Source organism: Cervus elaphus, chromosome 8, assembly GCF_910594005.1.
Source record: "Cervus elaphus chromosome 8, mCerEla1.1, whole genome shotgun sequence".
In the NCBI taxonomy this organism is placed as follows: domain Eukaryota; kingdom Metazoa; phylum Chordata; class Mammalia; order Artiodactyla; family Cervidae; genus Cervus; species Cervus elaphus.
The window spans coordinates 5,233,153-5,249,111 of NC_057822.1; the positions used below are offsets into that span (position 1 = coordinate 5,233,153).

At 59.6% G+C, this 15,959-nt stretch overlaps 1 protein-coding gene across 7 annotated transcripts in view; it reads right to left on the reverse strand.

Annotated features, from left to right (window-relative positions):
• Window positions 1–15,959, reverse strand: part of HSPG2 (heparan sulfate proteoglycan 2) — a 108,173-nt gene that overhangs the window by 57,259 nt on the left and 34,955 nt on the right. For 5 of the 7 annotated variants that reach the window (XM_043909135.1, XM_043909137.1, XM_043909134.1 and 2 more), the window contains exons 2-14: window positions 14,513–14,648; window positions 12,869–12,913; window positions 6,982–7,091; window positions 6,818–6,876; window positions 6,356–6,516; window positions 5,211–5,261; window positions 4,667–4,795; window positions 4,214–4,468; window positions 3,996–4,115; window positions 1,936–2,067; window positions 1,670–1,814; window positions 1,417–1,568; window positions 1,173–1,319 (exon numbers count right to left, since the gene is read on the reverse strand). In XM_043909135.1, coding sequence (XP_043765070.1) covers window positions 1,173–1,319; window positions 1,417–1,568; window positions 1,670–1,814; window positions 1,936–2,067; window positions 3,996–4,115; window positions 4,214–4,468; window positions 4,667–4,795; window positions 5,211–5,261; window positions 6,356–6,516; window positions 6,818–6,876; window positions 6,982–7,091; window positions 12,869–12,913; window positions 14,513–14,648 — 1,642 coding nt within the window. The remainder of the gene's footprint in view (window positions 1–1,172; window positions 1,320–1,416; window positions 1,569–1,669; window positions 1,815–1,935; window positions 2,068–3,995; window positions 4,116–4,213; window positions 4,469–4,666; window positions 4,796–5,210; window positions 5,262–6,355; window positions 6,517–6,817; window positions 6,877–6,981; window positions 7,092–12,868; window positions 12,914–14,512; window positions 14,649–15,959) is intronic. The other 2 variants (XM_043909139.1, XM_043909136.1) reach the window with 1 other exon arrangement.

Consider the following 15,959-nt stretch of genomic DNA (forward strand, 5'->3'; position numbering starts at 1 on the left):
AAGGAAAGGGCAAGGGGACTCTCTGCTGCAGGACTTCTCAGAGCCTTTGCTTGCCAATAGATCTGCACTGTCAGGGCTGGAAGAGCCCTCCAGGGGTAGCAGAAAGCTACACAGCACTGAAGAATGGATGCCCAAGTTCTGGTTCCACCACCCTCCAGGTGTGTGAGTCTGAGTAAAGGCCTCAGCTTCTCTATCTGTAAAATAGGGGCAACAGCGGCTTGCATCCCAGGGTTATCAGGAAGCTAAAGTAAGCAAACCGATACAATATGCTTAAAACAGAGTGGAACACAAAGGGAGTGCTCAAAAACTAGATAGCTGTTATTGTTCCTGTGACTATGATGGGTCCTTGGGTCCAGCTGTGTCCTACACACACACACACACACACCCACACACGGAAATTCTCTCTGCAGCATCCTCCCGGATCTCTAGGGCAGCAGTAACAATCCAGGAGAACTTTCTGTGATAATGGAAATGTGCCTGAACCCAGGTCTGTCTGATGTCTAGGCTCCTGCCATCCTGCCTCTCAGAGTCCGAGAGAACTGAGTCCAGCTGCCTGACTTTACATTTGGGAAAACAGGCCCAAAGAAGCCGAGAGTCTCAAAGTCACACGAGCAGTAGTAAGTGGTGCATCAAGAAGTCAGCTCCAGGCTAAGACGATGCCAAAGCCTGGGCTCTTACGCTCGAGGTCACTGGTGCCTCTCCATCCTTCAGGGTGAGGACGCGGGGGGCGGCAGCAGGGAGCTGGGCACTTCCCTCGGACCGAGCGCTATTCTGAGTGGCTTACGCGTGTTAACCCACTAGGTCCTTATAACAACCCGGGGGGTTATATTTTATCCTCGTCTTGTAGACGAGCAAACGGAGGCACTAGGTAGTTAACTTGGCCAAGGGCCCACGGCAGTGAGGGTCAGAGTCAGAGTCTGAACCCGGATGTGACTCCACGGCCTGCCCTCTTCGTCACCTAATGCAGACAGGTATCAACTGCAGATTTCATTTCTCCTAAAAGAGCTTGTTTTCCCCCTGAAACGCTTTTCCTACAGGGCCTGGCATTTCTTCAGCAGCCCTGTGTGCCTCCCTGGACTGGCTCCATCTGTCCAGGGCATATGCTGCGTTCCCGATTGTCTGCCCTCTGAGCCCGCGGGAGCCTGGTGCCCGCCTCCCGCCCACCAGCGCACCCTTGAAGTCGTTGGGCTGGTCAAAGCGCAGCCGGATCTGGTCCCGGAAGCGGCGGCTGCTCTGGCAGACGTTGGTGACGCCGAAGCAGAAGCAGGGCAGGCAGGAGGCACTGTGCTCCAGGTAGAAGTGCCCGTCGGGGCAGGGACCTGCGGGGCGGCACGGGAGTGGGCTACAGCCGGTCCCCGGCGGACAAGCCCGGCTCCCGCCCCGCGCCTGCTGCCCGCCTGCCCCGGTGCGCCGTACCCCGCTGCGGGATGAGCTCCAGGACGCCGTCGGGAATGCCGAACACCATGCCTCGGGCGTTCATGGCCTCGCAGGTGTAGGCGCCCTGGTCTGCCTCCTTCACGTCGTGGATGGTCAGCGTGCCGCGGCCGCCCTCACTGGTCACTGTCACCCTGGTGGGCCCCCCCCAGAGACAAGAGGCAGGGGTCGGGCCGGGACCGCTGGCCGCACCTCCCCTCCAGCCCCAGCCCCCTGCCGGGACCCAGGGCCGCACCTGGGATGCGAGGGGATGTGGCCCCAGTTGAGTCTCCAGTTGATGATAGGGGTGGGGACGCCAATGGCCACGCAGGTGAAGGTCACCGTCTGGCCCCGGGAAGCCTGGATCAACTCCTGGGGAGGGGTCACCACCTGGGGAGGCACTGGGGGAAGAAGAACAGGAGTGAGGGGTGGGAGGCACTGAGCGGGGAGGAGGAGGGGGCCAGGGGGAGACTGCGGGGAGGGGCCCAGGGCCCAGAGCTCGCCCCCCAGCTCCCCGCTCACTGCAGCCAAACTCGTCGCTGCGGTCCGGACAGTCGCTCTCTTCGTCGCAGTGGAAGCTGGCCGGGATGCAGGTGTTTGTGGACACGCAGCGGAACTTGGTGGGCCCACAGACATCCTCGGGGCGCTTGACAGCTGGGAACAGAGCCGGGTGGTGTGGGCAGCGGGCACTGCCCTCAGGGAGGACCGCCCCCCCACCACACCAAGCCTGCCTACTTATGCCCGGCAGCCCAGGCTGCCCAGCTTCCCTGGGTGTTCCTAGGATCACACTCTCATCCTGCCTGCAAGACAACACAGGCCCCCTGACCAGGCCCAGACTCTGCCACCACAACACTGCCCACAGTGTCGTGGAACCCAGTCATCCGTCCAACACAATCCGCCTGTATCCTCTGAAACAGTCACCCCCAGCACGGCAGTCACGCGGCTCCTCCCACATCCAGCCACCAGAGACGCACAAGATCCAAGCCACGGCCCCAGGAGCCAGTACCCTGGGACACCGGCTGCTACCTGGGCACTTCTGTCTACTGGAAAGGCCTTTAGCAAGGGCCTGCTGCAGCCCAGATCTCGCTGCTCTGCACCTCTCTAAGGGGCCCAGGGGTGCCACCTGACCCGAGACAGCCGTCCATGGACTGGCCAGTCAGCCATCCAGAGGCCTGGAGCTGACCCGGCCCCAGGGTGGGGCCCCAGCTAGGCATCTCTAGTAGAAGCTAACTGACATTCTTCTTCAGGGAGACGGAGCTTGAGACAGACACACAGGCACGGCAGAGGGGTGTAGGAGCAGAGGCCGCCCGGCCACAGAGGGGGAGCTCAGTGGAGCCAGGAGGACCCACCTACTGCTACTGCCAAGACCCCGCCAGCCCCCAGAGCCACTCCCTTTTCACGTCCTCTGTTCTGCACTCGGTCAGCAAGGACGTGGCTTTCCTTGGACTGTTGCCCTGCAGAGGCCTCCGAGAAGGGCTTTTCAACTAAAACCCTCAATTACTTCTCTCTCTCAAGGGACTGTGTTGTCAGGCAAGCTTGGAGTCGCAGAGGGGTGGCATAAAACTCTGCCAGTCTGCGGCACCACGCTGCCCGTCTCTCTCCAGGGTTTGCTGCGGAGCGGGGACAGCAGGGGAGGCGAGGAGGAGAGGCTGGACCCATGGATGTTTGGAATGTCAGCCCGCTCAAACTGTGGCCCGGGGTCATAGAGCAAGGCTCCCATTAGCCTCAATCTGGGACTACCAGGCCCCAGGCTTCGCCTCATAGGATCGGACACACAAGATGCTACCTGAGGTGGTCCTGACTCTCCAGGCTCACCCACTTAACTGTCACGGTGTCTATCACACTGACTAGATGGATGGGTGGCCAGTGGAGAGAAGGGTGGCTGGACAGATGAACAGGAGGCAGGAAAGATGTTGGCTCCATGAATGGCTAGCTGAATGGGGAGCTGACAAGATGGATAATGCATGGATGGATGACAGATGGACAGATGGAGAAGAGATTGATGGGAGGAAGGATGCTGGACAGATGGGTAGGTGGACAGATGGATTCATGATAGAATTAATGGTGAAGTGGACAGGAGGAAGGACACTGGATTGACAGGTAGATGAGGGGCTTTGCAGCTCAACAATGGATGAATAGATAGGTGGGTGGTAGGTGGATAGGTGGATGGGAGGAAGAAGGGATGTCAGACTGATGGACAGATGGCGGATGGCTGAATGGTTACATGGATGAAAAGCTGCAGACGGAGGAACAAATAACACAGAACCAGCTCTAGATGAAAAACCTCCAGGGCCTTAAAGGGAAGGCTTTGTCTCACACGTCCATCATCAAGGGACCCTGGTTTATCAAGCCTACTGAGCCACTCATCTGACCCCCACCCAAGCATACATGGCAAATAAATGAAGAGACAGTAACCACCAGCTGTCTAGCCACAGTGCTTGCTACAAAGGTCAGCTCAGCATCAGAGAGAGACCTTACAAGTCTGTCCCCAGGGCCTCCACCACTCAGCCAGGGGACGGTGCACAAACCCGTCTGAGAAGGGTCAGGGCTCGGGGAGCGCGGTCAGCGGGGCGGACACTCACGGCAGTCGGCCTCGTCGGTGTGGTCCTCACAGTCAAAGTCGCCGTCGCAGCGCCAGAGCTTGAGGGCACAGTGCCCGTTTCCACAGGGGAACTCGTTGGGCTCGCAGGGCGGGGTGGGGCCTGGGGGACCACGGGGCCAGGGTTCAGCTGGAGGCCTCCGGGGCCTCTCCCCCCACCCCAGCACCCCGCCCCCGCCCCGCGCCCCGCCCGGCCCGCACCGCAGTCCGCCTCATCGCTGCCATCCGCGCAGTCCTCTTGCCCATCACACACATAGTCTTTGGGGACGCAGTGCCCGCTGTGACACGCGGCCTCGTGGGGCCCGCAGGGCACGGGCCTGCCTGGGCTGGGCAGTGCGGCCTGGGGCACCCGGGTGGCTGGGCGCTGCTGGTCGGGGAGTGCCTCCGGCTGGACTGGTGCTGGTGGGGTGGCCACCAGAGGGGGCGGCTGGGAGCTGAGCGTGGGCATCGGCTCCTCTGTGGACAGAGCCCGCTGGGCGTTGGCACGCAGGGGCGGCTTCTCTCCTCTTGTCCCCCACCCCGTCCCCAGGCCCCTGATCCTGTTACCACCCCTCCCAGGTCCCTGCCCACCTCCCCCTTGCCGGGAGCAAACCCTCCTGGCACCCGCGCCCCAGGCTGACGTGGAGGCCACCGTGTGCCCAGACAGCCCCTCACCACAATCGAGCTCATCAGACATGTCCCTGCAGTCAGGCCTCCGATCACAGCGGAACTCTAGGGCCACACACTCATTATAGCGGTGGCAGGCGAACTCCGCCTCGGTGCAGGCTCTGGGGACCTGGGGCACTGTGGGGAGCAGGGGGGGCTGTCAGAGAGGCAGGCAGGCAATGTCGGGGGGACACGGGCACTGCAGAGCCGGGACGGGGTTCTGGGGCTCCGCGTTGGGCCCGGTGGTTTCTGGCTCAGCAAGGGCCCAGAGCACGCACGGTGGACGCATCACAGCACACCTGGGACGTGGGCTCTGTGGCAGCGGCCTCACCCATCCCCCGTGCGGACCCCACACGCAGCTGGCATGCCACACCATGCAAGCACCAGAGCACACATGGGCAGGCCACAGCCAGGCCTAGTGAGGATGAAGAGGAAGGGGCGGGGGGCGGCCAGTGTGTGGTGCCCAGCCACCACGCCCTCATCCTGCCTTCCCCTCCATCCATTAGCTTCTCTAGGGCCCCAGCTTGGCCTGGGTCTGGCTTTACACGCTCACCTGGTGTCATTGCGGCCGCCACAGCGGCCGGAGGGGGCGGGGGTGTCTGTGCTGGAAAGGAAGGTGTGATCAGTGGCCGTCCCACCTGGGAGCTGGGGGCTTGCAGGGCTGAGCCAGCCCCATCTTACCCTCCCTAGCCAGCAGGACTCATTAAAAAGTGGGGGGAAGAGGACGAGGCCCCCAGAAATCTTGATCTGGGCCTGGGGATGCCAAGGAACAAACCTGATCTTTGGGCACATTAATTGAGGTGTGATGTGCAGAACAAGGGAGGTGATGGTTTCACCATGTGTTTTTCTGATGGGGGTCACACCACGGTAGGGGTGGAGTTTGTTCGGTTCTGGGTTCCACTTAGTCGGGGAGGAGGGTGACATGTCCCAGGAGAGGACTGAGATGCAGATGGGGCTGGGAACTCCCAGCCCGTGAGGAATGAACTGGGACTGTTGGGCTCAGAGAAGAAAACACTCCGGGAGTTGGAACGTGAGTCAGAGGGTGCAATGAAAAGAAAGGTGGGCCCCACGGAAGGTTCAAAGGTACAAAGCTGTGCGTCTAATAACAGCTGTGTGCCTGGGGCCAGTTTCCTGTTGTCTCTGAGCCGTGCGTCTCACAGGTTCTGGCAAGACCAGCACAAACACAGAGTTTGGTTTGCGTCCTGGCTTCTGCACGCTCTGTGTAAGTGGTTTTGGAGCAACCATTTTCCCCTCACTGGGCCTCAGGGCCTTTGTCTCTAAAACAGGAGAAATAATATCTACATCACAGGAATTACTGGGAAGTCTAAATGGGAGTGGCGTGCATACAGTCAGGCTCAGTGAGTAATTGTTGGTGATTAAACAGAAAGTAGTTTGGACCCGAAAGCACTGTGTGAAAAAAGGAATTTACTACCTATTGTCAATGTAGAGACGTTAATAGAGAGAAAAGCAGAAACCGGGTCTCATGGGTACCCTCTGGAGGAAACGGATGTTGCTCAACCCGAGATAAGATTGCACAACGATTGATGGGGAAGACTCACAAGGTGGTGAGCTCCCCGTCGCTACCAGTGTGCAAGGCCAAACTAGGAGAGCCCGTGGTAGGGACACTGAACGGGCGGGGGCGCGCACGTGAGTCTGAGAAGCCGGAGGGGGTCGCCCCTGCCTCCAGGATGGGCTCACCTGTGCCCAGGCGTCGGAACTGGAATCCCTGGGGAGAGGTGATGTAGGAGGCGATGGAGCCGCTGGAGATGACGCCGTGCAGCACCTCCTGAATCTGAGCCCCGTCGGCATTCCCTTCCGAGCCCACATCCAGCTCCACGAAGACCCAGCCGTCCAGTTCTCTGGGGGTGGGTGTGGGGTGGGGCGGAAGGGGGAGGAAGACACCTGTGGTCTCAGCTCCTGCCCGGGGGACCCTGCCCGATGCTCAGGCCTGATCTCAACTCTCCCCCTGGCTCCTGGACAGCCTGCACCCCATGCGGGGCAAGTGAAGGTCCAAACTGCCCCTCCACCAGTCTTCACATTTCCACCAGGAGTGGGGCCGCCCCTTGGGCCCCTCCTGCTGCCCACCTGCCACTGGGGCTCCTCCCATCCTTGCCTGCCCCACACCGGCTGCCCCCCCCCCCCACCGGGGCCCCGTCTCACTTGATGAACACCACACTGACAACCTGGTCTCCGGGAATCTTCAGGTACTCTGACTCCAGCTGGAGAGGGACACGGCATCATCAGCCTCCAGATCCCCTCACCCACCTTCAGTCCTGTACCCTGCCACACTTGGGGAGCCCCCCCCCAAAGCCCCTTCACCTCACCGTGTCTACCACAGCCTCCGACACCTCTCGGAACTCCTCGGAGCCTGCGTCCTCCAGCTGAGGGCTATAGTCGATGGAGCGAGTGAAATTCACCAGCGCTCGGAAATAAACTGCAAAAGGGAGTTGCGGGTGGGGGATGGAGTCACTATGAGGGGCCCAGCCCGGCAGAATGGGGGCCTCAGGCAGCTGGGCCAGTGGGTGGAGATAGGAAGGTGGTCCCTGGAGGCCTCCAGTTGAGGCTGGCACCTGTGTGCCCACAGCTGTGCCCAGCAGGACTGCCCAGAGCTCAAAACCCAGGCCTTGCACTTGAGTGAAGGACTTAACTAACAGGGAAAATGGCCCAATCCAGATCCCAAGTGATGGTGCAGAAGAGGAGGCCTCCTCTGGCTCAGAGGAAGGCTGGGTGAGAAGGGGGATGCTCCAAAGGAGGTGGCCTGGCAGAGAAATATTTTTTTCTTTGGTTGCACCACACTGCTTGTGAAATATTAGTTTCCAAACTAGGGATCAGATCGGGGCCTCAGAAGTGAAAGCGCTGAGTCCTAACCACTGGGTGGCCAGGGAATTCCCTCCACCCCCGCCCCACCGCTTTTTATTGGTACAGAAATTACTCGAAAGTGACCGTGACATGTTCCTCCTCCTCCCTCCCCCAACTCACGCCAGTGCCTACTCATCCTTCAGGGCTTGGTTCAGCCATCACCTCCTCCAAGAAGACTACCTGAACTGCCTTCCCTTCCCAACCCTTGCTGATAGAGACCCCTCCTCCGGGGTCCCCCAGCCTCTTGGTTTCTCCCACGAGTTCCTTCTACCCACAAAGTGGCATAGCTCCTATGCAGTTACACAGGGCCGACAGAGCACCGTCATAGAGATTGTGGGTTCTGAGGTCAGCCACATCTCAGGCACGGACCTCACCTCTCTGAACTTCTGTTTCCTTTTTGCAGACGTTACTTACATTTACTGCACCGGGTTGCAGCGGGGAATAAATGATAGCATGCTTAGGAGGCCATCCCCCTGTGTACGAAGATGCAGCCCCGGGCAAGGAGCAAGTACTAGGGAATCAGAAGATGCTCTCACTTTTCTCTCTACTGCTAGACGATAAATGTGACAGGGGGGAACCTCAGCTCTCATTTACCCTGGTACCCCCAGTGCCTGCACAGTGCCGGGCACACTGGAGGTGCCTAATATGTGATGGTTGAATAAATTCACGGCAGATTGGTGTGAGCACACACTTACAACTACTGTTTACTGAGCAACTGCTATATATATTTAATGCACATTAAATCTCGTCATGTTCATGAGTTCATAACAGAAGTCTTAAATATGAGTTGTAAATGAGGCATACATGTGTATACACACACACACACACAGTGCTTCGATGAGAGTCTGGCACGTAGCAGAAGCAATATAATCCAAACTATTACTCTAGAAGAGGCCGTATAGCTTAGTGCTGAAAATCTCAGTCTCTGAGCAAAACTGCCACTTATAATTAAAATAATTGAAAACTGCCCTGTAACCTTAAGAAAGTTACTTAATCTCTCTGAGCCTCGGTTTCCTCATCTATAAAACAGGGACAAGAGTAGTGTCCACCCCAGAGGGCTGTTGTGAGGATAAAATAAGATAAGGAATAGAAAATGCTTCTAACAGCATCTGGCACACACCAGGGGCAGCAAGGGTTAGCTGGATTCTCTCTGGTCTTTAAGACAAACCGAAGGAATGGACTTGGTTTTATTTCTTCCCATCTGAGAGAGGCATTCATGGCTTTATCAGATCTATATTGAAGGTCTTTAATAAGCTAGGCCAATACTTTGGCCACCTGATGCGAAGAGTTGACTTATTTGAAAAGACTCTGATGCTGGGAAAGATTGAAGGCAGGAGGAGAAGGGGACGACAGAGGATGAGATGGTTGGATGGCATCACCGGCTCGATGGATATGAGTTTGAGTAAGCTCTGGGAGTTGGTGATGGACAGGGAGGCCTGGCGTGCTGCAGTCCATGTGGTCGCAAAGAGTTGGACACGACTGAGCAACTGAACTGAACTGAAAAAGCTAGGCATGTTTTAGGGGTAGGGGATAGAGCGGTGAACTTCATAAGCGACGATTTCTGTCCCCCCGGAGATCACTTTCGAGGGGGAGAAGAAAGGAAATAAAACACATGGGCGGGGAATATCTGGACCATGGGCGGCGGGGACACAAGGGTGGGGGAGCGGGCGCGCTGGGGTAGGGTAGGGCTGCTCCTCTCCAAGGGCGGCCAGCAAGGCCTCCCCTCCCAGGGGACGCTCAGAGGCAGAGAGCGAGGTGCCGGGGGGGGCGGCCGGGAGAAGAGGATTCCAGGCGGGAGGAACCGCAACTGCGGAGCCCCTGAGGCAGAAGGGGGCCCAGAGAAGTGACAGATGAGCCGCAGGCGGGCGGCAGAGCTGGGCCCGTCCTCCTGCCCCTTCATGCTGTCTCTCAGGCCCCCGGGTGCGCACCCCAACTCTGCGCCAGGACCGCCCCCCCCCACCTTGGCGGCTCACTGAGCAAGCCCCCGGGGAATGGGGATGGCAGCCACGCGACAGCAAGAGTGGCCGGGGTGCCCGCAAGGGAGGGTGCCCGCGAGGGCAGTGCTGGACCACGGGGCTGGGCTGGGCGGGGCTGCTGGGGGCCGGGCGGGCGGGGCCCCGTGGGCTGGAGCGTGAGGGCCGTGAGCTCGGCCACAGAGGCCTCTTGTGAGCGGCCACAGAGGCCCATTGAGAGTCCCCACCCCGGCCTCTGGCCTCCGCCCCACGGCCCAGTGCGGGCTGAGGAGGCCAGGCCTCTGCCCAGGAATGTGCCCACTGTCGGGGGGGGGATGGGGGTGGGAGGGGGCCGGGCTCCACAAAAGCCCCTTTCTCCCAGGGCCTGGGAAGGGCACGGACCCTCCAGCCTGCCCCCGCCCCCGCCTCCTCCCAGACCAGGGGCAAGGTCGGGGTGAGTGCCCTCCCTGGCGCAGGTAGCGGAGGGCCTGGGCACAAGGTGAGGCTGCGTCTGCTCCAGGAACCGACCACCCAGGCAGAGGGGGCTGCTGCGGGGTGGCCCGGGGCGGGAGTGCTCTCCTGGGGTGGGGAGGCCTCCCCTGGCCAGCTGTCTCCACGCTGGCCCTCATCTGACCCCATCTGGATGGCTCAGTTCCAGCCTGGAGGGGTGGGAGGCCCAGAGCAGCCTGGCACCCCAGGTGGGGGTGGGGACCACCCCCAGAGCCTGGAGCCGCCCACCCCACTTACTGTCGATACCCAGTCCCTGCTCAACAGAATTTCCTCCCTGCACCCTGGGGCTCCGAACTGCCAGGCTAGTCCTTTGGGGTCCCCTGGGTGGGCCCGGGATCGGTCAGGCCTGAGGTGGATCCAAGTCATCTCCAGATTCTAGGGCCTTTGCCCCGAGGGGTTCGTTGTACCCACCCTGCCTCACTGGCACCCCAGGGGAGAACAGCAGGGGCCCGGCCCGCTAAGCCCGGATGGGGAAGGAGCAGGGGAGCAGGTGGGGCCCGCTGGGGCAGGGGCAGCGGGCGAGCCTGGCCCAAGACTCTAGAGGGAGCGTGGGGTCTCCAGTGGGACAAAGGGCAGCCTGGGTGGGGGAAAAGGACCCAGGAGAAAGGAGGGAGTGGACGAGATGGGAGAGAGGCGGGCGGGGCAGAGAAGGGAAGCGCGTCCCCACGGCCAGAGGAGACTCCTGGTCATCACACCGGCCGTGGGAGGGGGTACCCGGGCAGGGGAGGTCCCCAGGGCCGGCAGAGAGGAGCAACAGAGGTGAGGAAGGGGCAGAGACACAAGGAGGGGGAGAGACCAACGGGAGAGACAGAGGCGGAGGTGACAGAGACACAGAGATGGAGACAGTAAACAGAGATGAAACAGACAGAGAGATGGGGTCGCAGACACGACCATACAGAGACGCAGAGGCAGCGTGGTGGGGAGAAGCAGAGAAAAGATGAGACGAAGGCGGAATGGAGGGAGGGAAAGACAGAGACATGGACGCGGAGACGGCGTGTCCAACAGACAGAGGGAGGAAAAGCCGGAGAGGGGACGAGGTGCGGATGAGACAGACACAGACAGCGGGAAGGACAAAGCCCAAGGCAGGGCAGGCAGGGTGCGGAAGAGACACGTGGACAGACTGTCGCAGGACGGATTAGAGCCGGAGAGACACAGAGGCTGTCGGAAGACGGGAAGCAACGGGGTGAGGGGAGCTGGGCCGGGTTCCCAAGGCCGGGGGAGGCAGAGCCAGGGGCCGTCCGGGGTGGGTACTGGCATTCAGGGCTTGGGGAGTACGGGGCTGGGACAAAGCCAAGGGGAGCCACAATCCTGCCTGAGGGAAGAGGAGAGGGAGGAGGCATCTCAGATGATGCTCTGTGGTCCGGGAGTGGGTCAGCTTATGGTCAGGACAGCCCTCGCTTACCGGAGGAAGGAGGGAACTGCCCTTGGGCAAGGCCGAAGCAGGCCCACAGACCCTGGGAGTCAAGGAGACTTATCTGCGGCCTCTCGGGCTAAGATTCAGCCCAGCTGCCTGGACCTGCCCCAGGGGCACGGTCTGGAGCCAACATTGGGGCCTGGAGGGCCTATGTCCCCACACCTTCCCGTAGATGAGCCCCACGCGATAGGAGAGGCTCCTGCCCTTGGGCCCTCCCCGCTGCCTCCTCTGGCTCACCCTGCCCCCGCCCCTGCTCTCTCCTGCCCCCCTAGCTTCTCAGGGGAGCAGGAGGGCGAGCAAGGCCCACTCAGAGCAGCCTTGTGGGAGGGGTCCTAGACATTTCTGAAGGGACAGGGTGGACGGGAGCAGGGTCCCAGCAGGCAGGCTTGGCAGGAGGCAGCTTGAGGTCAGCACAGGTCATTCTAGGGGTGCCTTGTGTGCCTGGGGCCCATCTGACACCCACACTCCGACCCCACCCAGATCCTAGCAGCAGCTGTAGACCTGCAGAGACGGACACGGGGAGCAGCTTCAGACGAGGTCTGAGTTCCAGGTGCCGGGAGGTCACAGGCAGGATCGCGCCACCCAGGGGTCAACCCTCTGGTCTCTACTGGCCCAGTGAGGACGCCCCACCCTCCGGCACTGGACGGCCCCGAGGCAGCAGGAGGAAGGGAGGCGACCCCACCAGCCCAGACTCATCCCAGCCCCTAGGGTGGGCAGTGCTGGGGACGCAGCGGGGCTGCCCAGCAGCAACTCCAAGCTGAGCTCCGTCCTTGGTCCCGATCACCCTGTGCCCAGGCACTCCCGGAGAAGACAGCAGGAACCATACGGTACCCTGGGTCTCATCCCGGCTCATCCCTTCTCTGCCCAGAATCCCAGGGTGGGAGAAAACAGAGACTCTGAGCTGCCTCCCCGCTCTGGGCCAGCCTCTGCTCTGGCTGAGCATGTGGGGTGTTGGCAGAGTGGGCAGTTGACCGAGGCCTGATTCCTTCCCCCCTGTGAAGCTAGCCCCCTTTCCCCCCAACCCAGGAACCCCGGCCTTCCAGCAGGTGACCCAACATGAGGCAAGCTCCCTTCCGGGCCCGGCTTCTGGCCTGTCAGGATGCCCGAGCCACAGAGCGCCTCGGTCTGCCCTTCCCTGCCTGCTCTGCATCAGTCACCCCAAGCAGGCCCTGGGGAAGGACTCCACGGCTGAGCTGCCCTGGGAGGTGAGATCCTGGCTTTGAATGCTGAGTGGCTGACGCTCAGTCCCATTGGAACTGGGCATTTCCCAACACAGGCAGGCAGAGAACCCGGACACCCCCAACCTCGTAGGGACCGGCCAGTCAAGGCACACAGCTGTCACTCAATGGGGAGGAGGCCGCCCCCATGGCAGGTGCAAGGAGGCCTCAAGGCCCTCAGCCCAGGAGATGGAGCCTCTGCGGCTGGGATTCCCCAGGGGGCAGGCTGGGGGCCGGTGTGCTGTCCCCAGATACTTACCCATCTGGAAGTCCCCGCTGCCCAGGTCGCCGCTGCCCACACCGTCTACAAGCAGAAGAAAGACTTTTTCAGCAACAACTAATCTTCACTGACTACCTACCGGGTGTCAGGCGCGGCTCTGGGCAACCAGTACATGGTGGGGAGGATCACGAAAACACAGCTGTTGGGACTTCCCTGGTGGTTCAGGGGTTAAGACTGGGTGCTTCTAATGCAGGGAACCCAGGTTCGATCCCTGGGCGGGGAAGTGAGATCCCACAGGCCATGCGGCTCGGCATAAAAAGTGAAAGTGAAAGTTGCTCAGTCGTGTCTGACTCTTTGTTTGACCCCATGGACTATACAGTCCATGGAATTCTCCAGGCCAGAACACTGGAGTGGGGAGCCTTTCCCTCCTCCAGGGGACCTTCCCAACCCAGGGATCAGAGCCAGGTCTCCCGCACTGCAGGCGGATTCTTTACCAGCTGAGACACAGGGGAAGCCCAAGAATACTACAATGGGTAGCCATGAAATAAAAATGGGTAGACATGAAATAAAACACAGCTGTTGTCTCCTCTCCACACCTAGGGAGGGTCGCCTGTAAAAACTAGGAAATCCTCCATCAGAGAGGGTGTGGTCCAGGCTGGATAGAATGGGCGGGGCCAGGTCAGACCCGCCTCTAGGTGAGGACGGGAGGAAGTGGAGTAGGGGGGCTTCAAGGGCCATAATCACCCTCTACAGTGCACTGCCCGCCACCTTCCCCTTAAGTCCAGCTTATCCTGGGCTGTGAGGGGAAGCAGCCGCCAGCCCGGGGTCACACAGGCGTCAGTGAAGGGTCCTGGGCTCACTGGGACCAGGGCTCAGAATGCACACAGCTCTTAGCCCATTTCTTTTTTTCCTAAATTTTTTAAAAAATTGAAGTATAGTTGCTGTACTATATTATACAGTTACTGGTATACAATATAGTGATTCACAATTTTTTTTGGGGGGGGGTTTGTGGTGTGTGCTGCAAGATCTCAGTTCCCTGACCAGGGATTGTACCCAGGTTCTGGCAGTGAAACCACCAAGTTCTAACCAGTGAACCGCTGGGGAATTCCTATAATTCACAAGTTTTAAAGGTTATACTCCACTTACAGTTCTTATAAGATATCGACCATATCTCATGCGGTACACTGTATCCTTGTAGATTGCTTTATATCTAACAGTTTGCACCTTTTATTCTCCAACCCTTATACTGCCCCTCCCCTTTCCCCACACCCACTGGTAACCACTGGTGGGTTCTCTACACCTGTGAGCCTGTTTCTTTTTTGCTATATTCACTGGTTTGTTGTATTTTTTAGACTCCACATATGAGTGATATCAGGCAGTATCTCTTTCTCCACCCGACTTATTCCACTTACAATGCCCTCCACGTCCATCCATGTCGCCACAAAGGACAAAATTTCATTCTTTTTTTAATGGCTAAATAGCTGCCTGTATGTACCATCAGAGAGGTCATCATCACCCAGTCCTCTGCTGACGGACACTTAGGGTGCTTCCCTGTCTTTCTCAGTCCATCTCTAGAGGGGCCACCTTGGGCAAGTATCTTGGGGCCTCTCTCAGGACCACTGGGAAGCGTTCAAACTCCACCCTGACCCCCTCCACTCCCGGCCACCAGAACAGCCTGCTCACCTCCGGAGGCCTCATCAGCCAGGAAGTCCTCGTCATCAGAAAGGTCTGAGTAGCTCCAGCCAGCCCGGCCGGCTGTGACTGTTTCTGCATCCTCCGGCACAGACAAGCCATCATACGCCCTCAGCCCATGGGTCACCTGCGGGACACCACACAAACAACTGTGTCAAACTCTCCAATTCCTGCCAAGCCAGGGCCCCTCTTCTCAAAGGGGGACCCAGAGTCCCACCCCATGGCCCTCCAGTGGTCAAGTCAGACGTGGTTTGGCAAAGACAGTCAGGCTGAGGCTCTACCACTGTTTTTGACTCAGTTTCCCCAAATCTCATTAGCCACTGAATATAAATCCTCAAATAAACAAATAGTAAACTTATACTTTTTTTTTTCTTTCTTTTGTGGCCACACTGCAGGGCTTGCAGGATCTTAGTTCCTCGACCAGGGATCAAACCTGAGCCCACTGCAGTGGACGCACAGAGTCCTAACCACTGGACCACCAGGGAAGACCCAACAATACACTTAAAGCCGCTTTGGTAAGTGACCACTCTTCTTCCCTCGGGAGAAGGCAGGGGATATCCAGGACACGAATTAGTGGGCTGGGAGATACAGGCAGGTAGAGGGTGACCGGGGCTGGTGCAGATGAAGGGTGTGGGCAAGTGACGGGGCGTCAGGGCCAGCACGAATGGGAGACAGAAGCAGAGATGGAGGGGCAGTCAACTGAAGCTGCGGTCTCCAACAGCGCCTCTCCCCCGCCGCCCCCGCCCCAGCCATCTTGGCCACTTGTGTCTGCCTCAGTCTGGCCTCCGAGTCTCCAGGCCACAGGGGACACATTCCGGCCACGTTGGAGATCAGCTCTGGCACTCGTGGCCACACTGACCGGCTCATCTGTGCACCCAGGGGCGGGGGTGGAGCCCAGCAGCTGGGCTGAAAGGGGGCAGGTCACCATGGTGTCAATTCCACGTGACCTCGGGTGGCGCTGAGCCCAGCACAAGCTGCAGCTTGGTTCAACACGGGGGCGGCTCGGACCCCGCACCCCGAAGGCTGGCGCAGAGGGGCCCCCGCGGCCGTGACCCCTGCCGTTCTCAGGGGTGGGTGTGGGCAGTGAAGGCCTCTTTCCCCTTAGACAATATTGTGTGTGTGTGCACGCTCAGTTCTCAGTTGTGTCCGACCCTTTGCAACCCCATGGACTATATAGCCCGCCAGGCTTCTCTGTGCATGGAAATTTCCAGGCAAGACTACTGGAGTGGGTAGCCATTCCCTTCTCCAGCGGATCTTCCTGACCCAGGGATCGAACCTGCATGTCCTGCATTGGCAGGTGGATTCTTTACCACTGGGCCACCTGGGAAGCCCCTAGACCAGACTGAGGCATTTCCAAAGGAGTTTTACAAGATAACGGAGAGGAAAACAAACCAAGCGGAGCCTAAGGAACCGCAGTGTCTCCAAGCACAAGAGCGCA